This window comes from Dermacentor variabilis, chromosome 3 (assembly GCF_050947875.1).
Source record: "Dermacentor variabilis isolate Ectoservices chromosome 3, ASM5094787v1, whole genome shotgun sequence".
Taxonomy (NCBI): domain Eukaryota; kingdom Metazoa; phylum Arthropoda; class Arachnida; order Ixodida; family Ixodidae; genus Dermacentor; species Dermacentor variabilis.
In genome coordinates, this window is record NC_134570.1 from 202,971,500 (window position 1) to 202,999,265 (window position 27,766).

The 27,766-nt window shown below is 47.0% G+C and overlaps 1 protein-coding gene across 1 annotated transcript in view; it reads right to left on the reverse strand.

The window, feature by feature from the left end:
- LOC142576598 (fatty acid synthase-like) overlaps positions 1 to 27,766 on the reverse strand; it is a 417,693-nt gene that overhangs the window by 158,611 nt on the left and 231,316 nt on the right. The window contains exon 16 of the mRNA XM_075686791.1: positions 1,401 to 2,625. Within this exon, the coding sequence (XP_075542906.1) occupies positions 1,401 to 2,625 (1,225 nt within the window). The remainder of the gene's footprint in view (positions 1 to 1,400; positions 2,626 to 27,766) is intronic.

Genomic DNA, 27,766 nt, shown 5'->3' on the forward strand with positions numbered 1-27,766 from the left:
CAAGCCCGCATTTCTGAAACATGCGCGCTGGCACGCGCTGTTTCCTTTCACAACTGGAGGACCTCGACCTCTAATAAGTGTGCCGGCAAGCTTTCAAACCTCTTTACGATGTGGATGTGGCTGTGGTGATACAAGCTTTTGTATTGGAACCATGGCCACGCCTTTTTACACAGCGCGGAGAGAGAGAGGCATCACGCTCGGAGAGCTTGGCACGAGCCCTCCCGATGCATCAATTTGATGGCCCCAAAAAGGATGATTGCTAAACGAAAATAACCGAATGGCAGCCGTTCAGGAAAGCGCTATTTGACCTTGCTGCCAGTCACAGAACATCATTGAGCCCTGAAGATTCAACAGGTACAGTGGAGCTTATCCTTGCATTGTTCGCATCTCACGAACACCATTCTTTTGCTCTCCTCCTATGTTCACGACGCCCCAGAACAGTAGCAGGGTTAAAATAGGAGGAATCTGAATGGGATAGAGAAGAAAAATTCAGATCAGGTACTTTGCTGGGGCATATACGCCCAGTCACTTGGAGGGGTATTCGCCATTATATTCTTGACCACTGTCCGACTATACATAGCAAACAGACACTAATACTTCCTTTAACTGGCTTCGAGAAGTGGTGGACATGGATCACGGCACCGCTATGATCGTTAATAGAAAACCGCAAAATCCAGGTGAGGAGTGCTCCCTGCAGCCCTTCTGGAGCTTTTTGACCATTTCTCACAAGATGTTGTTTCATTTTCTGAAACATGCTTTCATTTTTCTGAATGTTACAGGCTGCAATATTGAAATGATATCTGCGTGCATGTGCATTTAAGGAAATCGTGCTAGGTCCCATTAAGGTCCCACACACAGGGCCCACAAGGTGGTGGAATCGAAGGCTTAAATTGCAACAGCCGAATCAAAAATAGCTTTAAAGGCCGGCCAATACACTTACTAGACATCTAGGCGCTACATCTGTGATCGGAGACAGTGCGTGTGCGCGTGTAATTATGGAACATGTTCTAGACCCCGTGACATTGCAAATACTACAGGACACTTGACTTACCCTATGTAACATGCACTTCTCTGCACTTAAAGAAAGATTCACCGCAATACTTCGCGAATGTTTCTTCTCAAAACAGCAATGTATTGCGGCGAACTTGCATGTAAGAAGCTTTCATTGCTCCTTCAGTGTGGGTACATATTGTATCTTTTATCCAAGTTGCATCCCCTGCAATGGCCGTGTATGCAACGATGGCATGTGAGCCCAAGCACGCGCTCGCGTTTTATCTTTTGTGGCTTGCACTGTAAGGTCACAATGATAAACTACTTACATTCTTTAAGCGTCAAGTTGGACTTGCAACAAACTATGGATATAAAGAATAAGCGCGCAGCAACCTATTTACGATGCCTACCTAAGGCGGCTTCCACCGGTCTCCATGCGAAGGCAATTTGTCAAACCAACCACACCACTGATACCGCCGTCCTCGGCGAGCAGCCAGAGGTTATGGCCTGCTGGCTTTTGTTCCACTTCTGCAGCCTTGGCCTTAAGTATCTCCACCCAGTCGTATTTCGCACTGCTTACCCTGAGGAGGAATGGGTTAGCTGCCTCAGCTGTCACGACAGTTCTTCTAAACAAGAGTAGTGCAGATATGCTGTTCGACTTTTGGCCAACCAGCTGGAACCCATGAGACCGGAACAGTGATTTAATTCTTTCAATCGAGTGCACTGCGAAATTGCACTTTCCAATGGACGACATGAGTTTTTCTGCCGCCGTCATAGTGGTACGGTGGAACACAATGGCAAAGCCTTGCTTTTTGCACAGTTTCGAGAACTTCTCAATCAATATATCGATGCTGTATGAACTCCAGGGGCAGAGGCAGGTGACAATCAGGTCAGCGTCGTGCAGTCGTTCATTCGAGGCTGAAATGTGATCCCACATTACTATTTTGGTGCCTTGTGGGACATTCTCTGGCGTGACCTTATCCATGGTATGGCGAGCCACAGTGTAGTCTACCTTTAGGAGCATATTGCTCATGACCAACAACGAAGACACTCGGGGAGCCAAAATGCAGTGAGTTCCTGGGGCTGTCGTCTCAAGAACCTGAATCGACTTCAGGCTAGTGTTCTCCACGACGACATCAAGGAGGTACCTAAATGGATCCTCTTCAGAGAGTGCTGTCGTCAGAATGTCAGTTTCAAGTTGCTTTTTGTAAGCCTCCACTGCAGATTGGATGATATCCTCCGGTGAGGAAGCGGAAATCTTCACCTGTTCCTCCATGGTGGCAAGGACTCTCAAAAGGCCGTGGTTTCCAGCGTCATTATCCAGAAGCCTTCGAAGGATTTCTTCGGGAACATGGTTATTCTGTTCCTTAAGTTCAGAGATACCGTACTCATTGCTCCTGAGGTTCTTGAGAACACGTGCAGCCAGGCCATTGCAGATGTTCATGTATTCTTTAATGCATGCTTGCCTCTTTTGCTGGCTCAACTCGTCGTCTATGTAGGGTACAAACTTGTACTCGTTTATGATTGGCGTATTGTCTACAATGCGCTTTATTGGGATGCTTGTCTTTAATCCTTGTACAGCTACACCTCCAGCTTGACACGTGTTGAAGGAGACGTCGTAAACAAAGTCGATGCCTGCACAAGAAAGCGTCCAAGTGTTACGTTCATTATTTTCCAGCTCTAGAATTTTGCACACAATTAAAGCAGCAGTTATTTTCATGAAAAAACTACTTGACCAAGGCTGCGGTAGCAAGCACAACAATTTTTACTGATACATTTTCTCCTATCAGGGTGGCTTTGCCGGCGCCACATATTGACAAACCAAATAAATTTTGGGGGCTGATGAGTACACATTGTTCCTAAGCAACTTCACAAATGACGTTGATGGAATGTCATGCGTTATTCTGAAAAAGACAACTAGCAGATAAGCGTTCCATGAGATGGCACAGTAGCCGGAGCACCGTGAAAACTAAAGGAGTAGTCATAATTAGCACGCCGTCATTTAGACGAGGAAGATTACAGTTGGGCGAAGTGACGGTATAGGTGGTATGTAGAATCTATTGCAAGGGAAACATACAGAATAAGAGAAAGTCGGGAACGCTTCGTTATGCCAACTGAAGTTCTATTGCATGTCACAGAAATCTACATCACCGTGCAACATAAAATGAGAAAAAGGCGCCTGCCTTCGTTTGATAGTAGCGCTGTGTCACCTTCTTTCTATTGCCTTGTTTTTTTTTTTTCGCTTACGCCTAACTGTGCGTAAGAGTGCAGTACGATACACGACGTAGCACCTTGTTCATTGTCCCTCGGATGTCATATTCGTCGTGCGATCAAACGCATTTTCAAACAAACGGGAATATAGCGCTTCAGCCGTTTTTGTAACAAACTATGAAGACCATCACGGTCTGGCCGACATTACTGTTATCACGGTGTTCTGAGCTTTCGTGGAGTTTTTGAGTACGAGCCGTTATATCCGCTTTATAAATGCGTCTACGTTTATTGTTACGGTTATGGGAATCACTGTATGTTCTTTTGGCCTCTTAGACATTTCATACGTTTCGTGGCAATCATGCGTGAATCAATAGAGGGATTCCGCGTGTGCACTGTCGATGTCGCACTGCGCTTTTCGACCGTCTATTGATTCACCTGCTCACAGCGAAGTGAAACTGCGGGCAAGCGCATGAACTTCAATTACTTCACGGTTCCTAAACTCTCAAATAAACACACAGCGATTGGGAAGAAGTAGAGAGAGAGAAGAAGAGGAAAGGCAGCGAGGTTATTCAGGTCTTAGTCTCCGGTTTGCAACCCTGCACTGTTGTTGTGAGATAGGGGTTAGAAAGAAGACAGAGGGGAAAGGGTTAAAAACGCACACACAGAGACGCACGCACAATGGGCGTTTCGGTTCTCAAAGGCCGTTAGATTGCAAGAAGAGCAGTAGCGCTTGCACGGCCTTCTTCTGTGACATTAGGTCCTGTCGATGGTGTAGAAGTTCTTCTTGCGATAGTGGTCGGTCGTCCAAGTGGTTGAGTTCGTGGCGAAGGGATTCCCTGTGTGGAATGTATTGCGGGCAGTCGCACAAAATATAGCCAATCAATTCGTCATGGCCGCAGTGGTCACAGGTTGTGGTGTAGGCCATCTCTATGCGGAACGCATAGGCTTAGGTAAAAGCAACGCCCAACCGCCGTCGATACAAAAGCATGGCGTTTCCATGGCGAAGAATAGGTGAGACTTGAAGGCTTTATGTGGGGTCAAGAGAGTATAGGCGGGAATTCCTGAAATATGGCTCGTTCTATTATGACGTGGTGCACTGGCAAGCAAGCAGGCGGAGCTTCCTTGCTGCGTCAGTTTTATAAAGTTGTATTGGTACGTTGTAAGTGGTGGCCCTCAGTATGGGCTGTACGGGCAGCTTGATCGGCCCGTTCATTGCCGATAATACCGCAGTGACTTGGGAGCCATTGCAAAGTTATTTCATGGCGGCATCACGTAGATGTTTCATCGTCTCTGTAATCTGAAATACTAGCTGTTCGTGCGGTCCGCGCCCTAAAGGTGACAGTAGACTGCAGCGCCGCCTTTGAATCACAAAAGGTCGTCCACTTATGTGGCGGTTCATCCCCTTTGTAATGAAGGGCGGTAAAGAGCGCTGCGAAATCTGTTGCCGTCGATGTTGTCGCGTGAGTCGTCCTAAATTTGATGCTTGTAACTTTCGCTGGTATCACGATCCTGGTAGGTCAGATCCTGGCAGGTCAGTTGGCAGGTCAGATCCATCAGTGCAGATATGCATAGAGTCATGGTAGTTCTCGTACAAAATCAGTAACCTGAGTAGTTCAAGGGCTGGTGACGATAGATCAGCTTTTTTCGTGATGCCAGGTATTGTCAGGTTGATTTTCTCCATCTACCATCTGTCAGCAAGCCTAGCAAACTTTTGTACGCCCTCAGCTGGAATATGCTTCATCGATCTGGTCTCCTCCTCAACAATACATAATAGACAAATTTGAATCCATCCATAATCGTGGTGCCCGCTTTATAACTTCTAGTTACAGTCGTCAGTCTTTCAGTCAGTCTTACAGTCAGTCGGTTACCCAAATTAAACGCAATGTTCCCCTTCCTGACTTGGATTCCCGCAGCTTGCCCTTCTATGCCTTTTTCATAAATACTACTATACCTCGTGGTCCAGTCGTTTGTCGCTTGAAATTCCTTCTCGCACATCTACTCGACTTCATGATCATCTCAGTTTCAGGTACATTTTTGGCCGCACACAATCATTCAATAACTCAGCATTGCCGGGCGCCATCGCTCTATGGAATAGTCTTCTAAATGTTGTTGTTTCATTAAAAGATCCTGCCAAAACTTTTAAACAATTGCAACTTCACATGTTCTCTTTTTACGACTTTGTATTGCATTGCATTCCCTTGAATTTGATTTTCTTTCAATTTTTGCCACTGTTCCTCTTTTCCTTCCAGTGTACAAATTTATTTGTTTTTCCTACTATGTAGTTCTTTTTTGCCTGTATTATTGTGATTTCTCTGTAACCCCCCTCACCCAATGCTTCTGAATTGAATAAATAAATATATAAAACGCTATATTGCATATGGGAGGATACAATGCACATTTTTCCTTGAAACCCGCATCGTATATGAAACTACAGTGCCATCGCATAAATATAAAACAAATATAGTTCGCCCACATTGTCAAACAGGCGCTCACACTTCCAAAGAACGTTTTGTAGGAAAGCAAATGTTATCCCTGAGGGCTAATTTAAAGAAAACTTTCGTGGTGAAAAAAATACATTAAGGATAGAAAATTTATTAAGGGTTTGGGAGGGTGGATCAGTTTACAGACTACATAAACAAGAACACGAAAGAGCGAGATGGACACCTTCCTGTGCTTTGGCGTTTGTTTAGGTTCTTACGAAGTGTCTAAAGGTACATCGGATGCACGCTCTAACAATCGAGTTTGTCGCGCTAAAGATACGGCGGAATGGCAGATTCATAGAGAAAGCTTTCTCGCCATAGCACTTCGCCAAGATTCGCACTGCCTTCAGAATGCAGTCGTTAAAATACGTATAGAACTGGTTATCATAAACGCATACCTTCCCGTCATCATTTGTGCTAGCTAGGAACCTGCACAAGCATGAGGAAGGAGTACGTGCCTTAGTTCATTTCGGCGGAAATCCGTGAATGCGCAGTGGAGGGCTCCCAGTTCCAATGAAATATGCGGTTAGAAGCGGCTCTTAGCGTTAAATGCGGTATAACATAAGGGTTTAGAAAATAATGTACGTAAAGCAGACACGAATCGGCCGTCGTGACGCCGAAATCTACAAGATAATGCAAATTAGACTTAGCAGTTTCAAGGCGATGGTTAATATGACAACTGCAAAAGCCACTCGGCAAGATTGAGCGGCCACGTTCAGATAACTTGACTGCCTGTCACGCTGCGGTGTAGGCTTCGATTACCCGTCGCAAGGGATTCTTTTTGAAGCCCTTTCCTTTCGAACCACCCTGCGCCTCTTTTGCTAAGCATGGCTGCCGCCTGCTCCTGTCTCGCCGGAAAGCTCACACCTGACGAAGATGATGATTGTTTACTGGCGTCCATTTTGGTGGTCACACCAAATGGTGGTGGGGTGGTGACAAGTATTCATTTAGCCTGCTTGAGTTAATCATGTATTCCGTACGTATTTTTGGTTGTAGCATTTTTATGTACATCTCCGTTATCGTCTTTTTCTGCCTCAAAACTTGTCTGTCTACCTTGTACCGCTGCCTGGATAGTTGGCACTTTAGTTGAGCCAGTACATGTCTCGGAGCTCAAACGCTATAATGTTTCACTCCCCTCTTAAACTTCATGTTATTTTCGTGAACCACTTTGCTGGCTCATTCAACACTGAAGCTGCAAGATGTCAAACTCGACTTTTCAAGTTTCCAAATGGCATTGCCATGCCAACAATTTCATGCAATGCCTTCCACATATTCCAGATGTCCCGCTCGCAACGCCAGCGCAGCCAACGTCCACGGATCCACAACCGGTGCGCCCCCTACTGCCGCCGTCCATCTCGCCGTTGACTGCCAGGTGGCCGTCACACCTTCGCAACCTGGACAGCCCTGGATCACGCGGACAGTTCCGTTGCTTGGGTCTCACGGCTGCCTTGGGAGCTGCAGCCAAGGCCATTCATCGGGAACTCGCCAGAGCTGGTTCCTTAGCTGTTCCGGGGCCTTCTCCTCTCAGAGAGATATCCCTGCGAGGAGCCCCCAGCTGGCACGTCGGGCGAAGCCCGCATACTCCGCTCATTATGCCGCGCTACGGGAATATGTCGACGGGTTTACCAAATGGGACCTCTCCATCGGGCAGGCTCGCCACCGCTGCGCTTTACAGTCCCTGCCTTCAGCCACTAGTTTCAGGCATCGTGAAAGCCGCTGTTGCTCTCCTCCGGTCCTTGCAACCATACCTTCTGCGAAAGGAGGACTTTGCTGCTCACCAGGAGCATCCGCCAGGCGCGGAGGCACTTGCTCCACCTGAGTCACACAGGCTCATGCAGGATCTCGTCGACCTCGACTTGGATTCGTGATCCGCAGTGGAGGGGGCAATGTGGGAACACCGGATGCCTGACTGTGCCACTAGGCGGCCTTCATCACCATATGGGCCTGGCCACGCGCCCGTGCCACACGAAGCCAGCCTGAGACCGAAGCGTGAGGAACGGCGACTAAGAAGCGACCTCAGTTGGCCTAGGACTTTGGGCAGTGAAGGTTGTCTCTCAAATTGCTCTTGCAGCCTGTGCCGTCTCTGAGAGCCTCAGCTGGCCCCTGGCTCTGAAGCCACGGCCCTGAGCCCACAGCTTGTAACGAATCCGGTCGTACCAATTCATTCCCTGCTTTTTTTTCACAAATATTCTAAACGTCTCTTGCTTATCACGACTGTTCACTAGCTGGTGCTTCCAGGCACTGTAAATACAAGCTCTTCCCGGCGGTGTAGATTATCTACGGGTGTCCCTGGGTGGATTTCTTCGCATTCCAATAGGATGTGCTGAGCGGTCTGTGGATATTCCCAGCAGCGTACACATGCCTCACCTTACTGCGAATATTTGTCCCGCCATGTTTTCATCCTTCAGCCACCAGCTAGAGTTACAAGCTCTCCGACCTCGTCATTTCAAGTTGGTCTATTCCCAATTTTTAAGTTGGAAACCCCCAATTTCAGTTGGCCTACCCCCACTACATATAAGCTTGCCATCCATTTTCTATGGGGCCCTACGAATCCTTTGTGGACATTATCTCTTATCAACCATTTTTGGTTTAAATTGTTTTTAATCGCTTAAAAAGCTACCAATCATCTACATTTACACTAAAACACCGATTCAGTGTCTTAACTTGCCGAATCACAGATCTTTAGGCAGATACAAGGCATTATTACACATTGTGCGTGAAGGAGCTGGGGTACTCACCAAAGAATGCTTGCGCATTAGTAAACTCGATATTTTAAGCGTATCCCCAGCTGCTTATTAGTACCCACTAGTACCTAATGCTCTGTAGATTAGCGCCCTTGTGCCAAAGTCATGTTACAAGCAGACACATTGTGGTACGTACAATCAGACCGCACGCATATTTAACCAGGACTCGAGTGCGCTGCAAGCTAGCGCTGAAATACCAGCCAACCACACGCGGCGACGCGCCAAGGAAAATTCTAGGCGCATATTTAACATCGAGACGCTTTTAATGTGGTACGTCATGTACGTACACCTGCCCAATGGTTCCCAACTGAAGAAAACGCAAACCATAAAGGCGGCCGTAATCAAACATACAGAAAGGCGTGCTTACAGGTGAAATGTTATACCCGGCGTCTTTTTAACATTATATGTACAGCCGAAAGCAATGCACGATTTCAGCATGCCATATACTGAGGTGCTGCAATGCTCTAGAAAAGCATGCCACAATCAATAAATACCATTACAGCATCAGGGCGGCAGCGCAATCTGTCCTCTGCTCCGCCTACTAACCACGGCGGCGTGTGCTTTTTGCCCCAAGCAAGATGGCGGCGAACAGCTTCACTTTCGGTCAGCCGCTTCCACTCGAGAAGTATTGGTATATAACCCTTTTGATCTGGACTTGATTGCCTGCCCCTACCCTCACTAGTATCACCTGTCCTACTTTACACATGTTTGAGTCTCCAACAAAGACAACTGCATGCTTATTCTTCTCCTCACCGCCGAGATCTGCACCAAAGGTCCCGATGCCCTCCCTTGCTGTATTATACTTCGTTTTGTTGTCTTCTTCAGCCGTCGGCACGTCAGTGGTAACCTTCGGAAGCCAGATTGGTGAGGGTCCATTTTACCATTATATTCCAAAAAGAACACAAAGCGACAGTTAATCATTTTTTCAAATACCTTAAATAAACAGCTAGTGAGTGCTATCGGTCTGTAGCTGTTAACTAAGGAAGGGTCTTTGCCGTGTTTGAGCATTTGCAGGACTATTGCCTTCTTCCAAGATAAAGGCATATGACCAGTTGCGAAGATCTTATTGTAAAGACCTAAGATGTAGTTTAGGGCCTCACAAGGCAGATTCTTGATTAGTTCATATGTTATTGTGTCAGAACCTGGAGCCCAGCTGCCACAAGAGCCTAGGGCAAGCTTGAGTTCATGGAATGTTAGTTGTTTGTTGTATCTTTCTGATGACTTGTTTCGACGCAGAGGAATGTATTCAGCTTTCCTTTTATTGTTAAGGAACTTTTCGGAATAATTTTTCGAGCTTGATACCTCTCAAAGTGCTCCCCAAGAGTGTTCGTTTGATCTTCTATTGTATCACCAGAGCCAGTGACGAGAGGAAAAGGATTTGGACGTTATCCTTTTAGCTTACGTACCCTGTTGTATACTTGCTAACATACGTGTATGAGTTTATTGAGGATACGTAGCATGGGGGCCCAGCTTTCTCTTTTGGATATTCGGTGGATACGGCTGCCATTTGCTTTGCACCGCCTAAAATATATTAGATTTTCTGTTGTTGGGGGGGGGGGGTAGCGTGAAAATCTGCTCCATGCTTTGTTCCGGTGTTTCTTTGAAATGTCACAGTCATTGTTCCACCACGATTTTGGCTTAACTTTATCTGTGCACGACTCAGGTATGCAGTTTCAAGCAGAACAGAGGATGTGCTCAGTGATGTAGCTGGTCAGTTCCTCTACACCTAGGTGGTCTACATCTTGCAGGCACCGTTTACATATGTTTCTAAATTTCGACCAGTCTGCACTATCAAGTCTCCATTTTCGGGGGTAAGCTGGTACATCGTGCCACTTGGTTGTTTCTAGGAGTGTTGGGAAGTGATCCCTCCCATATGGATTACTAATAACACTCCATTCTATGTATGGAAGAAGTGATGCTGACCCTATGGCTAAATCTATGCATGAATACGTGTTGTGTGTAGAACTGTAAAAAGTTGGCGCCGTCTTGTTAAATAGACAGGCTCCAGATGAAAGAAAGAATTTTTCTATTGCCCGTCCTCTCGCATCACATCTTGAGTCATCTCAAAACATGCTGTGAGCATTAAAATCTCCAATTACTATATAGGCTTGAATTGAATGTTTGATCTTTAGTGGCGCAAGGGCCAGGTATGACCAAAGAGCGCCATGCTTGTACTATATGGGGTTTCGGAAGCTGGTCAATCAGCTTTTTAAATTCTGCATCGTAAAACTGTTCATCAGGCGATATATATATGGAGCAAATAGTTATAAGTTGATTGAACAACACAGCCCGAACAGCCAATGCTTCAAATGAACTATGGAGTGATACATGTTGGCATGCTACTGACTTGGGGCTATGATTGCCACACCACCTGAAGAAAAATTACCATTATTTCTATCTTTACGGAAAGCTGTGTACTGTCTTAAGAAGTTCTTGTGTGTTGACTTTAAATATTTTTCTTGAACACAGGACAGTCGCGGCTGATATTCCTCTAGTAGATCTTTGACATCATCTAGATCCTTAAATAGGCCCCTAGCATTCCACTGAATTATTTGTGTAGACATATCGAGGAAGATTTTTGCTGTCTCTGTTCAAGAGCACGTGGTAAAGATAGATAGATATGTATACAAGGAAGGTAACCGTTTAGGTTACCAGTCCCTTTCTTAGAGCAGTTACAACAATTTTATCTGTTCTAGCACGCTCGCGCGAGCGCTGATCTTTCTGCTTCGATGACGCCGGGGATTTTTTATCGACCTCCATGACCTTCTTGGAGGCGCTCGAGGATCGTGAACTAGGCGCTGAAACTTGCGTCCCAGGCCGTGGAGTTCGGTTTGGCATTGGGGCCTGCGGGACCGAAATCTGCAGGCCCAGCTTCGATGATGATGGAGCAGCACTTGCTGCTGCCACCAGGCTGAGTGATTACAGGACCATTATCAGTGACCGCGATAGACTCCCGAGGCATTTGTGACGCTGCCCCCCTTCGCGACACCTCGGAAAAGCTTGCGTGATCTAAGTACGAAAGACTTTTCCTTGCTTCGTGAAATGTTATATTTTTTGGCCTTTAGTGCAATGATTTCTTTTTCTTTCTTCCATTTAGGGCACGTCCTGGAGTAAGCTGGAAGGCTTCCGTCACAGTTCACGCATTGTGGAGATGAGTCGCACTGTCTGATGGATGATCGTTCGAGCTGCATTTCGCGAAAGTCTGCCTTCCTCGGCATGTCTGAGGTCCATGCCCATACCTCTGGGACTTAAAGCACCATCGAGAATTTGGGATGTACGGCCGAACACGTACTCTGATATAGCCTGCATCCAATTTACTAGGCAGCACACTAGTACCAAAGATTAGTACTTTGTTGGAAGTTGTTCATTATTCCAGCGGATTATGATTATTTCTACCTTGATCGCATTTTGGTCGTGAAATCCTTCAAGCAGCTCTTCGTCACTAAGGTAAATGAAGTCGTCTTCAGAGATCACTCCACGGCTCGTGTTCATAGTTCGATGTGCCAGCACAGTGACTGCTACATCGCCATTGCATTTCAAGTCATTATTTTATCATGTTGAGTTTTATCCTTCAATTCAAGGAGCAGGTCTCTATTGGACATCTTTGTGGCTTTATAGCCAGGCCCTATCGTGTTTGCGAGGCCTTTCGCCACCAAGAAGGGGGAGAATATACGCACGCTCGTGTTGCCTTCACTGTGGATTACTTGGTACTTAGGGAAGTGCTCTCCATTGTTGTTGAAAAAGAATTGAAAGGTTGCATCGGTGCGCCCTCTTTTCAGAGGGCGATCATGGGAAAGCGGTATACTAGAATCCAAATTATAGGTGTCTTGAGTTCGGCAGGAGCGCCAACCGCCCACCACCGAGCGCAACATGGGGACGGAGCAAATCTTACGACTAAGAAAGCCCTCGGCAGTTGTACGGTGCTACTATAACCCAGTCTGGAGTACCCAAGGTTGGCCACCCACGCAAGGTTAACCCTTGCTGCCAGGAAAGTCAGAAGTAAATAGAAGAGAGGAGAAGAAAGGAAAGAGTGAAAGGGAGAGAGAAAGACGCAGATCGGAGAGGGGTATAGCAAAAGGCAACTACCGATTTCCCCCGGGTGGGTCACTCCGGAGGAGCCGTCTAGGTGAAGCCGAAGCCAAAGAGGTGTGTTGCCTCCGCCAAGGGGCCGTAAAGGTCCAAAACACCCGGCATCGGCTCAACCCCCAGGATGCCCTTTTCCCCGGACACGGCTAAGCCACGCATGGTTAGACACGGGAGGGTCCAACCCTCGTGGGCTCGGGTATGTGGTGTCGCAAAACACCAAATGCCTGCTGATGCAGACGCCCCTGCGGGGACTTCATTTACTCGGCGACGCTCACTGTAATTCAATTACTTTGTCAGTAACATATTACTTGTAATCAGCTACTTTATGGACGAGGCAAGCTGTAACAAGTAAATGAACTTGGAGAACCTAAATTCGGCGGGAACTGTAGCAGAACGCCGGAACTCATTACTCATTTCCTCAACTCAACGTTCTACGCAATGTTCGCTGACGAAGTGAACAGTACTGGCATTTCTGAATTAACGACAGCCACATGTATAATGTTAATGCCGGTGAATAAAATGCCGATGATTTTTTTCAACTTTTAATTTGCCCAACCGGGAACGTCTTCAAGTATCAGCAAGAATGAAGCGCTGTGCTTTATGGAGGATCCGTGTATGTTACAACGCTGCCCAACACTCAGTGCGCACATCGACTCAGTTTTCAGTGTTCCTGAAGAGGTCTTTCAGACACATACGAGGGACACTTACCAGGAGAAAACGCTTCAATAGCAATCATTAGTGAAGATAGGGAACTGGTGAAGAGACGCAGAGGACGCAACGAAACATTCACACGAGTTGACTGTTTAGCGTATCTGCTCAAGCGAACAAAAGTTTGAACGAAAGTCACTAAAAAATACAGCAGATGCAACGTGCTCTGCTTGAATCTTTATACAGGGAAGCTTACGAGGCAGTGTTCAACCGCACCTTACCGTCTCGCGCAAGGATGCCCGAACGAGGAGCTGTGCAATGCTATGCACCTTTAAACGCAACGAGCGTCACAGAGAATAGAGAGCTTTAGTTTAGGGGACGCAAGCGGCTTGCGTACGTAAGAACTAGGGGCCATGGTACTGCGCATGCGCAGACACCTATGTCCGTGTCTGTACATGCACAGTAGCCTCGCCCCTAGTTCTTGCGTACGCAAGCCGCTTGCGTCCCCTAAACTAAAACTCTCTGTTGAGGGAGGCAGCAGCTGCGTTTTTGCGCCATTTACATGTACGTTTTTAGCAAGCATTTTTCCTTGTGTAAAGTGACCAAGTTACGTTGATATTGTGTAACACCCATTTTAAATCGATATGTATCTTCAGCGTTTAGGAAGTGTCGTTGTATTGCTCTCACTGGTTTTTTGTTCGTTTTCCTATTTTTCCGCTTGTGCTCTTTTTATTGTATGGTGCATTATCTGTTTAGGTTCGTATACTGTATCTATCACGAATTTATTGTAGCACCCCTATGTAATGCCCGCATGGGCCTTTAGTGTACTTGAATAATTTGTTCGCAGGCGTGGTTCACAGGCGCGCAACGCATGCGCAGCGTGACGCCATCCCCTACGGTGCCCTCTATCCTGTCTCATCGCGGCATTCCGCATTGCGGGCCCTACGCCCTCTCCACCAGCAACCGATGACCCGCATGCGCAGGCCGGCTTCCCCATTCTGCATTGCAGTGATGCAGGTGAAGTAGTGTGAGCTATCGCTTCTACGTGGCACCGCTGTCCCGCAGCCGAGTGAGAGCTATTCGGCGAGAACGCATGAGCGGCAGCAGGTGCCATCCACGATCAGGGAAGTCCGGGGAAAGTCGCAAAGTCCGCTCTAAAAAAGCGCTTATTTTTTCGTTCCTAAGTTACTTTCTTGGAGCGGTAATAAGTAACTGTAATTGATTACGTTTGGCAATGATGTAATCGCAGTTGTAACCGGTTATGCTTTTCTCAAACGTCTGCAAGTGTGGTGGCAATACGCCATACCCACGGAGCAAGAAACATTTAGGAGTGGAAACTTCGCTGTTTGCGGCGACCAGAAAAAGTCACAAGCCCGCGGAGCCGTTATCGTGCTGGCGGCCTGGAAAGAAATTACCGCCATTGAGAGCGCATCGGTGCCGCCTGCGCGGGCGCTGCATTTTTTTTCGCTGCGGCTTCTCCGACGCGCCGCATGGCGTCGCCACTGTATACGGCCCCATCGGCGCATACAACAATTGTGACTTTATCTGGTCGCCCGCGCTCGCTCGCGCTGACGGGAGTTTCCCCTCCTAAATGTCTTACTCCGTGGCCATACCTAAATGAACAAGAATCCGGATAATATTTCTCAGCGTCGGAAGGCAGTAGCACCGCTGGCTACGAGCACATCATAATTGGATTTCTCCGCTCTTTCTGCGCATGCGCGAGGAGCAATGGTCGCGAGAGAGAAATGTGGGGACTTTCAGTCCTTGAGATTTCTCTTAGCCTAGGTACTACGGAGAAGAAAGTTGTTCGCTCCGTTCGTCCCTAGCCGAGATGGCAACACCAGGGGTAGCACACCCTCAAGTTCAACAAATGACCACAGAAGGCGAAAAAATTGACCGCGCGCCGCTGCTAATAAAATCAGCATAGTAGAATCACTTCGGGATGCTTACGTTAGTTCCTATATTTCCCGCTAGAGGCGCTGTAATAAGCGCAATTTTATTTTACAATCCTTCTCTTAGCATTACCGAAGTACTTTTATTATATAGGAAAGAGGGCAAAATTATCATTGCTAATTAAATGTTGTACTATTTATTAGTAAGTTTATTGCTTCTTTATCACTTAAACGCAAATAGCGTCCAGCATCATCGATCTTTCACGTGACCTCTGGCCTGGATTTCAAATATTTACCTGTATTTTCGAGTGCACAGAGGCACGGATTCATTCGTTCGTACACTTAGACTGGTTGCTTCTTTGTTGCTAAAACTAGTTCATTGCGCCTCGATGTCTCGCGTTATTTACCTTGGGTGAAGTGACGTGTTTTCAAGCGGACACGTAAGCCCGAAACCTAGGTTTCGGTCGTGAGCCATTCGGAACACGGCTGCATCGAAGCGGGAGCCGTATTCTGCTGCGGCTGACAACGGCAATAACGGTTACTCGTTTAACACCGGTGCTTGAATCATTATATAATATTCGTCTGCTTAACTTACAGGTGGATACACGTTAATGAACTAGATCCTGCATTACATATGGACAGTCAGGATCCTCCGTTGTTGTTTCCTAAATAAACCTTTACTTGCGAGGCTGTCGCTATACACACACAATCAGGAAAGAAAGAGAGCGATATCGGAAGGCGCGTCGCATTTTTTCATCTAATTTTAGCCATGGCCATAGGTGACTGAGTAGCCTTGTCAATATACATATAAAACTGTTTTTCGAGTCCGCCGGCAACTTCTTTCGTCCACAAAAGCGAATAATCCTTTGGTAAAAGGAAGTGAAAGTGCAGAATTTCATGTATTATACAGTTGGCAGGCATGATAATTCACCCATATTTCGTACTTGTTGGTTCCAAATATTCTTGCCGTTCAGTTTGGTTTACCGCAGGGCATTTACTTTTGCAGTAGTGAAGTGATGCATCACGTTCGTGCAGAAAAGTAATGCACCAGTTCCAATAGCTTCATGACTTTCATGCATTTGATTTGTGGAACCAGCAATGTGATCTAATGTTCTCATTTGTGATTTTAATAATACTTCAGCTGTTGACATGCATTGTAGTTCGGCCGACATCAATTTTATGAACAATAGCAATATTTATTTAAGATGCTGCTTTAGCATCCTAGAACAGACAGTGTACATTTGCATGTGCTCTGTAGTCGCAAACCATTACAATATATATATGTCGCACCTTATTGCATTTCATATTGCAAAATTGTGCTTTTTCAATTTCTGATGCAGTCAAATTTTCTGTTCCAGACATGCAGTAATGGGGACGGCACCAGTATAAAGCAACACACTCCACGCACTAAACAGAAGCTGCTGCCTGCTACAACAAGGCCATTCTGTGGACTTTGGGTGCTACTACATGGTAAACAACACCTGGTTCCGAAATAAATAATGCTTGATATATGCTGTATTAGCTTGCTAGTCTTGAAATACATGTCATTTGTTTGCAGCAGATATGAATGTTCTTTTTTTCAAATTTATAGTTCAGTATAATTGCTTCGAACGTAAAAGAAAACACTGCATGAGTTTGGCTAATTTGTGATGTATCTCATGTGTCACCGTTCTGCCCCAACAGAGTCTATGCCAAGCACATCTTGGTCATCACAGAAGCTCCCGTCTACACCAACAGGAAGGGGCTGGAGGTGAATTTGCAAGGCTTTTACACCTTGAACAAAGAAGCGCAAGCAGAATTTGGATATCAAGTCTGCAGAGGTGTGTCAAGACTGAAAAGAGCTTCAGCCACCATTCCACCAGCACAGACATTTGGCCGAGTCATCCAGGTAACTCAGAAAGAACTTTCTAGAAATTCTTCGTGTTCAGATGCACCTGAACCGAAGCACCGACGACGCTGGCCAAAAGAGTTCCGTCAGTTTGCCTAAATCAGCTTCCTGGCCATGTCAATTCGATTTGTGCCAAGGCAAATTTTGTCCCATAAATGCAAGCTTTTTCATTGCCCATTCTCGTTGGAGATCATTCATCCTCATCCAAACATAAAGGTCAACTGATTCTTCGCTGATACTCAATACCAGTCGCTGTCTAGTAGCATAACATATCTGTAGCAGTATCTTCTAGTGTATGTTGTCATGCACAATTCCTCTCCTGAAATAGCTGATGCAACATCGGCATGTTTCTTGCATTAACCTACGCACCGTGTGCTATGCACCATTTTACTTTTCTTGATGTTTTTAGAATTCAATGCTTGCACAGCAGAGTGGCTTCTCTCTTGAATGCAAGCTTTCTCATTTTCCATATTCCTAGTAACGTTGATGATTGCTCTTCTACCTCGATAGCCTGGGTCTTTGTGCAAGCTACACTGAAGTGATTGATTGCAGAATCTGGTTTTGCTGCCCGACTTGGTTGTGGTCGCTGTGTTACGTTTCTCGGATCTGGGGGCCTGGTCAGTTGCGTTGGTAAGCAGTCTCTCGAGGTAAGCACCTGCTCCTGCAGCCCGCACAGCGACATAGACTCCCAATTTTCATGCACCGTGATTCGTGCTCCCCGTTTCCCCTTTCTTGCTGCAGCCATGGGCAAATTGTGCCTCTGGCCTTTCTCGGCTGCGATTAGGCATAAACGGAGACCAGCATACATGCTTACATAGTCCGATGCGTGTGAAGTTGATAGCCACATGGTTGGAAAGGCCCGCAACAGTAGCTGATGAAGGCGATGCCCACGAAAGCGATTTGTCCATATTGAGAGAAAGTGGGGCACCAGTTGCGAACCACACGTTAGTGGCCCCCCGAACGAAAAGAAACGTGCAGGTTGGGAAGGAGTTAACGCTAAAATAATGGGTGTCCATGTCGCTGTATTGGTTGCGGCAGCAGATGCCTGCCTCACCTGATTGCTTCGCAATGCAAGTTGCTCATCTTCAACGGCAACTGTCGGTTCAAACAGGTGCGACGCTCTGTTGAATCTGTTTCCGCTGCTGGTTCTTGCTCGTTACAATACCGCAACTTGCGACGAAGGCAAGCACTATGCCTGTAGGTAGCCGGCTGAATGTACCGTAAGGAACCCTTGTGCGTTAATGCTCACTGTTGCCATGTGGTTCGTAGCCAATGTATAATGTATTCTCTGAATCTTATGTGGTGATTGATTACTGTTTAATTTTACTGTTATCTCAATTGGTTATGGTCGCCGCGTTATGCTTCTCGGACGTGTCGGCCTGGTCAGTTGCATTGGGAAGCAGTCTCTCGAATGAAGCATTTGCTCCTGCAGTCTGCACAGCGACGTAGAGTCCCAATTTACACGCACCGTGATTCGTACTCCCCGTTCGCCCTTTACTGCTGCAGCCATGGGCAAATTGTGCCTCTGGCCTTTCTCGGTCGCGATTAGGCATAAACGGAGACCAGCATGCATGCTTACATAGTCCGATGCGTGTGAAGTTGATAGCCACGTGGTTGGAAAGGCCCGCAACAGTAGCTGATGAAGGCGATGCCCACGAAAGCGATTTGTCCATATTGAGACAAAGTGGGGCACCAAATGCGAGCCACACGTTAGTGGCCCCCCGAACGAAAAAAACGTGCAGGTTGGAAAGGAGTTAACGCTAAAATACTGGGTGTCCATGTCGCTGTGTTGGTTGCGGCAGCAGATGCCTGCATCACCCGATTGCTTCGCAATGGAAGTTGCTCATCTTTAAAGGCGACTGCCACTGCGAACAGGTGGGACACTCTGTGCAATCTGCTTGCGCCGCTGGCTGTCGCTCGATACCGGACCGCCATGTGCGACGACGACGGTGAGCCGTTTACGAGCTCGCGACAATGATTCCAGCGTATCTCGACATGCAAATTTTATTTCTGCTATTGCACAAGAATGTACACTGCTTGTCTTCTGCCAATAAAGTCGCACGTTCTGTTCACTCTCATGTGGCTTGTTTGTATGGGCGTCAGTAGAGGCTCTTTGGTCTCCTGGCTATTAGAACGCACCAACTACGTAACAGCCAAGGCATTGAGGCGTGCCGCATAGCCGGCAGGGCAAGCACGGCGCGTATCAGCGTACGCGACCGGCAAAAAGCGGCCATATTGAATTTTGCTCTAAACAAACAAGAAAGTACACTTCCGCTTCCCGATTAAGCAACGTCATCTGTCCTCCACCTAAGTAAGTTCCATGCGCTGCCGCTTCTTATTTTAATAATATTTGGGGTTTTACGTGCCAAAACCACTTTCTGATTATGAGGCACGCCGTAGTGGAGGACTCCGGAAATCTTGACCACCTGGGGTTCTTGAACGTGCACCTAAATCTAAGCACACGGGTGTTTTCGTATTTCGCCCCCATCGAAATGCGGCCGCCGTGGCCGGGATTCGATCCCGCGACCTCGTGCTCAGCAGCCCAACACCATAGCCACTGAGCTACCACGGCGGGTGCTTCTTATTTTCGTACCACTGCAGAAGGTACAGTTTCCCTTCTCTAAGTTGGTTCTTTATTCTGTGGCAACACCACAGACAGAATGCGTGGCCGGCAAGGCGAAGATACCGTGTCCAAGATGAGTTTGTTGCTATTTTGTTGCGACGTAGCATATTAAATTTTTATAGTCGCAGTGGGATACGTTTGCAAGTGAGGTGTCTTCTCGGATGACTTTAGTGGCAAAGCATTACATCGTGCCGATGCATTGCTCATTAGCGTCGTTTAGCAAGGTCAGCATACCACACACTTCAGGAGATTCGTGGGAACGGAAACAGTTTATGAATTCGACTGCCGTGCCGATGCAAGTTTGTTCTTTTTTTTTCGGTGGTTTCATGTTAAATTCTGATAGTTGCAGGGGGATACGTTTGGCCATGAGGCGTTTTCTCGGATAACTTTAATGGCAAAGCATTACGTCGTGCTGATACATTGTTCATTAGTGCGGTTGAGCACACCACACACTTCAGGGGAATCGCGGGAACGGAAACTGTTTACGAATTCAACTGCCGTGCCAATGCATTAGTTCTTAACGTAACTGAGCATACAACACACTTGTAAATACGTGGGAATGGAACATGTTGCACTCCGTATCTGAAAGTACTAAAACTTGCGTCGCCATGCAATCTGAGCCGTAAATCATTGTGAAATCTGTACAGCCACACTGGCAAAGCACTACGCCCTGCGTTTGAATACGGAACAAACGTATGCTAAAAAAATGGTCGTCATGCAATTTCATAGCAGTAGACCCTTGTGGAAGCTGTACAGTAACAGTGATATTCGCTACGTGGTGCAGATTCGAAGCAATTCGGAGGTGCTTGTGCGCAAGGGTAATTATTGAAGCAGCGCGTATTACTAATCCCGGCTGTTACGATGTCTAGCTCATATACGGGGAGCTCTATGTGGGCGAAATAAGGGCTCAGATCGCTACAACCGCGTACGAAATAGCTCTGAAGGCCTGCCAGTACACTTGTTCGGCGTCTCCGTGCTTGTACTGCGACAGGAGACGTGACGGCAGGTGCGCACGTATATCACGCTATATCCTCTGACAGTGGCCGCTTTCCACTCTTGGTATACTTTGCCGCAATACACTACGCATGCTTGATTGCGCGACACTGGTGCCTTACGGCGAAGCTGACTTGAGGCAGACGGCATTATGCAACGTTCGAGCCATCTTGTCCGTCACTGCGGATAGAAAACGCATACACTTTCAAGCTATTTGAGCTGCATCATTTTGTCTATGTTTACCCCTCTTTACTAAATGAAGAGGATAACGTACGCCTGTGTGGGTGATTTAAAAGATTGATAAAAAATTGGAGGCTTATCAACGTTAAGCCCAGTGGATGCTTCGCATCCACTGGGCTTAACCTTAGCGTATCCTTAGCGTTTGGAGGCATCTTGACCGCATACACGCCCGGCGCAAAGACGCTGGCGCGGTTGCGGGCAGAGAGACTGACGCGACGGCGGGCGCCCGCCGCTTCATCCCTGGCGTGACGTCACATATCACGTGATGCAGCGATGGTGGCGCCGCCGCCGCGTCGCGCGCGACGGCGCGAACCGAAGCATGGAGGCCTCCGCCGGGCGACGTCCGACGGCGCGATATGAGGCCCCATCTGCAGCCGGTGTGACGTCATCACGTGACGTCACATCGTGTGATCTCACTTCAGGGTCAATGGTGGCCACCGCCCGGAGGCGACCGACGGCGCAATATGAGGCCCCATCTGCAGCCGGTGTGACGTCATCCCGTGACGTCATGTCACGTGACCTACTTGAAGGTCAATGGTGGCCACCGCCGGGAGGCGACCGACGGCGCGATATGAGGCCCCATCTGCAGCCTGTGTGACGTCATCACGTGACGTCATGTCACGTGACCCCACTTCAGGGTCAATGGTGGCCACCGCCGGGCGTCGCGCGAAGGCCCGAAACCTACGTTAATATGCTTCGCATAAAAGCCTGGTAACCTATGTGCAGTCAGTCAAAAAACACTATTTATGCACGTGTCCACACTCCTGTAAAAAGATGCAATTCAGTGATGACCCTCTGGAGGTCGATCCGCACCTATGTAAGCACAGCCGGCTCACCAGTCGCAAAGTAGGAGCTGAAGAGAACTTTTTGATGCTAATCATACGACATTGATAGGGATTCATTTGTGGTCAGCCAGTGACAAACACATTGCACTAAACAGTGAGACTTCGCCTTAATCCGCAATACTTATGTGGCGAACAGGAGAGCAAAGGGTGAAAACAATGTTTTCATACAAGGCAAGTCATCCATTCCTTGGAATTGCGTTTATCGTTGGTGTAATGTTGACGCACTTACTTTCTGAAGTCCAACTTTTACTGCAACTTAGTTTCCGTTGGTGCAGGTGCTTCTGCTGGAAACATACAAACTATGATTTATCAAATCAGGTTCCCGTCTTGTAGCTTTAGAAATTTTCCTCCGGTCTTAAGTCTTTTCTGAATCTGGAAGAGCTGGCTGATTGCACAAACCACGTAGCCAATATCAGTGTTACTGCACAGCTTTCCCAAGGATCTACTGCTGTGAAATTGCAAGACGACCATCTTTCTTTAGCATACATTTGTTCCGTATTCATCCACAGGGTATAGCATTTTGCCAGTGTGGCTGTACAGCTCTCACAACGATCTACGGCTCAGATTGCATATCGACACAAGTTTTAGTACTTTCAGATGCAGAGTACAAAATGTTCCACTCCCACGAATCTGCAAGTGCGCTGTATGCTCAGATACATTAAGAACTAATGCATTGGCACGGCAGTTGAATTCGTAAACAGTTTCCGTTCCCGCGATTCCCCTGAAGTGTCTGGTATGCTCAACGACACTAATGAACAATGTATTAGCGCGACGTAATGCTGTGCCATTAAAGTACATCCGAGAAAACGCCTCACGTCCAAACGTATTCCCCTAAGACTATCAGAATTTAATATTAAACCGCCGCAAAAAAAACAAAAAAGCAAGAAACTCGCATCGGCACGGCAGTCGAATTCATAAACTGTTTCCGTTCCCGCGAATCTCCTGAAGCGTGCGGTAAGCTTACCTTGTTCAACGACACTAATGAACAATGCATCGGTACGATGTAATGCTTTGCCACTAAAGTCATCCGAAAAGACACCTCACTTCCAAACGTATCACCCTGTGACTATAAAAATTTAATATGCTACCGTCGGAACAAAATAGCAACAAACTCGCCTTGGACACGGCTTCTTCGCCTTGCCGGCCACGCATTCTGTCGATGGTGTTGCCAGCTCGGCTAGGGAAGAACGGAGCTAACAACTTTCTGCTCCGTAGTACCTAGGCGAAGAGAAATCTCAAGGACCGAAAGTCCCCACATTTCTCTCTCGCGACCATTGCTCCTCGCGCATGCGCAGTATGAGCGGAGAAATCCAATTATGATGTGCTCGTCCGCCGGCTTGGAAGCCCTATGGGCGTCTTGCGCTAGAGTTTGAGTTATAGTAGCGGCGCCTGGTGGTGGCGCGCGAAACGTCATCTGGGTAGTACCGGCTTGGGTAGTATTGAGCCCTTGCTGTGGCGAACCACATTTCTAGCCCGAGTTTTGCGTCAATTCGCACTTTTTTCTGCCCTGTTGCGAGTGCGAAAAGGCTGTTCACTTCTCACAGACCACTCTAACCACGCTGCGAGCTAGCCGCAGCCTATAGTTTAACGAAAACGGACTCTCCGTGAGACGTAATGCTGGAAGCAGAAGGAATCGGCGATGCCGATCCGGAGAGACCTAGCTTAGCCTCCAAAAAGCGTCAACGTCGTTACTTCTGCGTCGTGGGCTGCCATGAACAAGAAGGCCTGAATCCCAACATGAAGTTCTACCGTTTTCTTTCAAGGCCTCACGAAGCGGAGCGTCGGGCGCGCTGGATAGCTGCCTTTCGTCGCGCTCGGTAAGCGAAACTTCGCGCCATGCTGATTGCTTCGCCTGTCTTGAAGCTTGCTTGATTATCCTAAAATTCGGCCTTTTGCACCTACAATCCCGACGGCAGACCGACATAGCAGCAGGCATGGCTGGTGATTCACGATTCGAGACACCGCCACAGCGACAATTAACAATTCGACTAGTGCGAAATGGTGAAGTGACCAGGTGTGTGCACAAATCAAACAAATGACCACAAATGGTTGGGCTGATTCGGTGACAATTCACTACACTACTACGAGCAGCACAGGTTAGAGAGTTATATGTGCTCATCCTTGACCTCAAGCCAGCACGCTGAGGCAGCGCAGCAAGGTAGTATTGATTGTAGCACATCGATGTTCGAGCGCTGTCATTAAAAGCTACATCAAGCGAACAGCGCACGAGCTCGCGCTGCAGCGCGATTCGCACGTACGTTACTGCGAGCTCATATGCATTCCATCAGTTACTTATCAGTTGCTAAAGAGACAGATGGCCGCTACTACAGTGCGAGCATAACTACTTGTCTAGCGGCATGCAGTCAACAAAGATTGCAGGAGGCCTGCCGTTTCGCGGCATGTCGAAAGATCGCGGCCGTCGCGTCGTGTACGATCGTGCGTTCGAACAGTTCCGTACCCATGATGTCGGCTTATCGCTGCTGTGAATTCATTTATAGCAAGCATTTCCTCGCGTTTGTGCGCCTGAATCTAGCAGCGTGCAAACCTTACCTGAAGTTCAACTTCGTACGCGACTCACTTCACTTGCAATTGACACCGCGCTAAAACTTCGCCGCTTATTTCTTGAACTTCGTACACGTTTTCGGTGCTACATAGTTTATTGCCTCTACGCAGTGCCACCCCTGAAAAAATCTTCGACGCCCGATATTCGCTGCAAGCCGTGGTACAACAAAACCGAAAGTGGCGGGTCCATATTGTAAACGTGCTTTCCGAAACAGACGACCGAGCTTGGTACTACCCAGTTCAGGACTGAGGGCGCTTTTTAGCACCATTTTCGCAGCGCCTCCTAGGCAATGCAAGAGCCCCATGAGAGCGGTTGCTCACTGTTGCTAATCATTGCGCTACCCAGAAAGCTTGACTCTACTCCGCCCTAAAACTCTCTAATATGGAAAGTAGCAAAACTCTCCACCGCTCCTGCACTTTCCCCCTCGATGTCTTCTCCCGGCCGCCTACACGCTCTGCGAACGGCACGCTGAGAAGGCTGCCGTGCGGACGCCGGCCATATGCGTTGGCTCGCGCCCGCGAGCGCGCCCAAGTAAACGTTTGGTTTGCGTTCTACAATACAACAAAAAAGCGAGAAAGTGGTTGGACACGCTCGACCCTACCGTGAGCCCCCTTAATCATCTTCTCGTTTTTGCAATGAAAGCATTAAGCGTGAACGCTTGCGGCATGAACGATAACTGAGTACTATTATAGCCCACATAGGCTTTGGCATTTCAATACCGGTCGTATTAATAGTGTACAACTTCATTGGTAGAATATTTACGTTTTAGATTTGTACACTCCTCACTAATATTCAGCCCACTGCCGTTATGCTAAATGCAGATTTTTTCTAGTGCAGGATTTTCGCAGATATGCTGTTGTTTATGAAGCTGCTTCCGCCTAGTATTAGAGGCAGGATTGTTTCTTAGTGCCTGGGAGGGATTTCCATGCAGCGGCTTTATTACTTGTTGAATAAAAAAATAAACTTTTGCGTAGGCCTTCTTAGTGATTTTCAATTTTGGTATGAGTCAATTCTGCTTCGCCATTGTCAATTTTACTCATTCTTGATCATGCTTTGTTTCGCCTAGTCATTCTCCATATCATTGAATATTTCATAGCCATTTAAACTTGGTTGAGTCCTTCTCTATTTAGATAGTTCGTTCTTAGTTATTCCCAATTTTGCTGAGTCATTTTCAATTATTTGTAATTTTCTTGCATAATTTTTAATTTTGTTTAGTTATTCTCAGTTTTGCTTAGTCGTTTTTAATTCTGTTGAGTCATTCTTATTCATTTCTAATTTCGCATGGCCATGTTCAGTTTTGCTGTGCCATTGCTAGTATAGCTAAGTTATTATTAGTTATTTTCGCCGTTCCTTATTCATTCTTAATCACACTCAGTTTTACTTGTCATTGTTAGTCACAGTAATTATTCCGTAGTCAGTTTAGTTATAGTCATTATTACATATAATCTAGTTATACTACTAATATTACCCTATAATTCTAACTAATATTATTATCCGCTTCTATAGACCTTAGACGACTGCCTGACCTCGAGGTTTCACACAAACTATGGATGCTTTGCGCATTCATGGCCCTCCTAATGCTGTTGCATCAAAAATCGCGTTTGCTATCATGCATCAAGCCAGAAGTGCGCCAATTAGCTAGGAACAATATAAACGTCTGCATTGCAAGCGTTTTCGCAGGAAATCCACGCCGAGAATAAGAAATTGAAGAGCCTATTGTAGGCGAATTCCACACACCAGCAATCGTTATTACAACACACAGGGCAAAACTCTTAAATGAAAAGAATGACGTTTAACACGACACCAAATGATAAGCGAATTTAGCAAGACTGTCCGCATTTTCATGGAATCGCAATAAGCTTCAAATACATACAGTGGTTTAAGTACAAACGAATACACAGTAGCTCACAGAGCACAGTATGCTTGTTCGGAACGAAGTCCTTACGGCCGATCCTTTAAGTCTACTTCTTTTATGCGCGATGTAATTTCTTCTTCGAGGGAGAGGGAACAGCGTGAAGCCATTTTCACGCCGGCTGGTGCACTGAAACGCGCAGCACCCGGGCATACCCTCGAGGGCAGCACCTTCGTACCCCGACGGAGCTTGACTGGACACTTAGGCCTGCTAATGGCGCCGACGAAAAATGGAAGCACAAGCAAAGCGTCCTATCGCGCGCGATTCCCGGGCGACACACCGAAAGGGCCAATCGTCATCATCACCGTCAGCCTGGTTACGCCCACTGCAAGGCAAAGGCCCCTCCCATACTCTTCCAACTACCCCGGTCATGTACTAATTGTGGCCATGTTGTCCCTGCAAACTTCTTAATCTCATCCGCCCAGCTAAATTTCCGCCGTCCCCTGCTACGCTTCCCTTCCCTTGGAATCCAGTCCGTAACCTTTAATGACCATCGGTTCTCTTCCCTCCTCATTACATGTCCTGCCCATGCCCCCATTTCTTTTTCTTGATTTCAACAAAGATATCATTAACTCGCGTTTGTTGCTTCACGCAATCTGCTCTGTTCTTATTTTTTAACGTTACACCTGTCATGCTTCTTTCCATAGCTCGTTGCGTCGTCTTCAATTTGAGTAGATCCCTTTTCGTAAGCCTCCAGATTTCTGCCCCGTACGTGAGCACTGGTAAGACACAGCTGTTATTCACTTTTCTCTTGAGGGATAATGGCAACCTCCTGTTCATGATCTGGGAATAGCTGCCAAACGCACCACAGCCCATTCTTATTCTTCTGATTATTCAAGTCTCATGATACGGATCTGCGGTCACTACCTGCCCTAAGTAGATGTATTCCCTTACCACATCCAATGCCTCTTCCGAGACTGTTAAACATTACTTTAGTGCTCGCAAGATTAATTTTTAGACCCACTCTTCTGCTTTGCCTCTCCAGGTCAGTGAGCATGCATTGCAATCGGTCCCCTGAGTTACTAAGCAAGGCAATGTCATCAGCGAATCGCAAGTTACTAAGGTATTCATTAACTCTTATCCCCAATTCTTCCCAATCCAGGTCTCTGAATACCTCCTGTAAACACGCCGGGAATAGCATTGGAGAGATCATATCTCCCTGCCTGACGCCTTTCTTTATTGAGATTTTGTTGCTTTCTTCATGGGGGACTACGGTGGCTGTGGAGCCGCTATAGATTTCTTTCAGTATTTTTACATACGGCTCGTCTACACCCTGATTCCGTCATGCCTCCATGGCTGCTGAGGGTTCGACTGATTCAAACGCTTTCTCGTTATCAATGAAAGCTACATATAAGGGTTAGTTATATTCCGCACATTTGCCTATCACCTGATTGATAGTGTGAATATGGTCTATTGTTGAGTAGCCTTTACGGAAGCCTGCCTGGTCCTATGGTTGACAGAAGTCTAAGGTGTTTCTGATTTTATTTCCGATTACCATAGTAAATAGTTTGTAGGCAACTGACAGTAAGCTGATCGGTCTATAATTTTTCATGTCTTTGGCATCCCCTTTCTTATGGATTAGGATTATGTTAGCGTTCTTCCGGGATTCCAGTACGCTCGTAGTCATGAGGCATTGCGTATACAGGGTGGC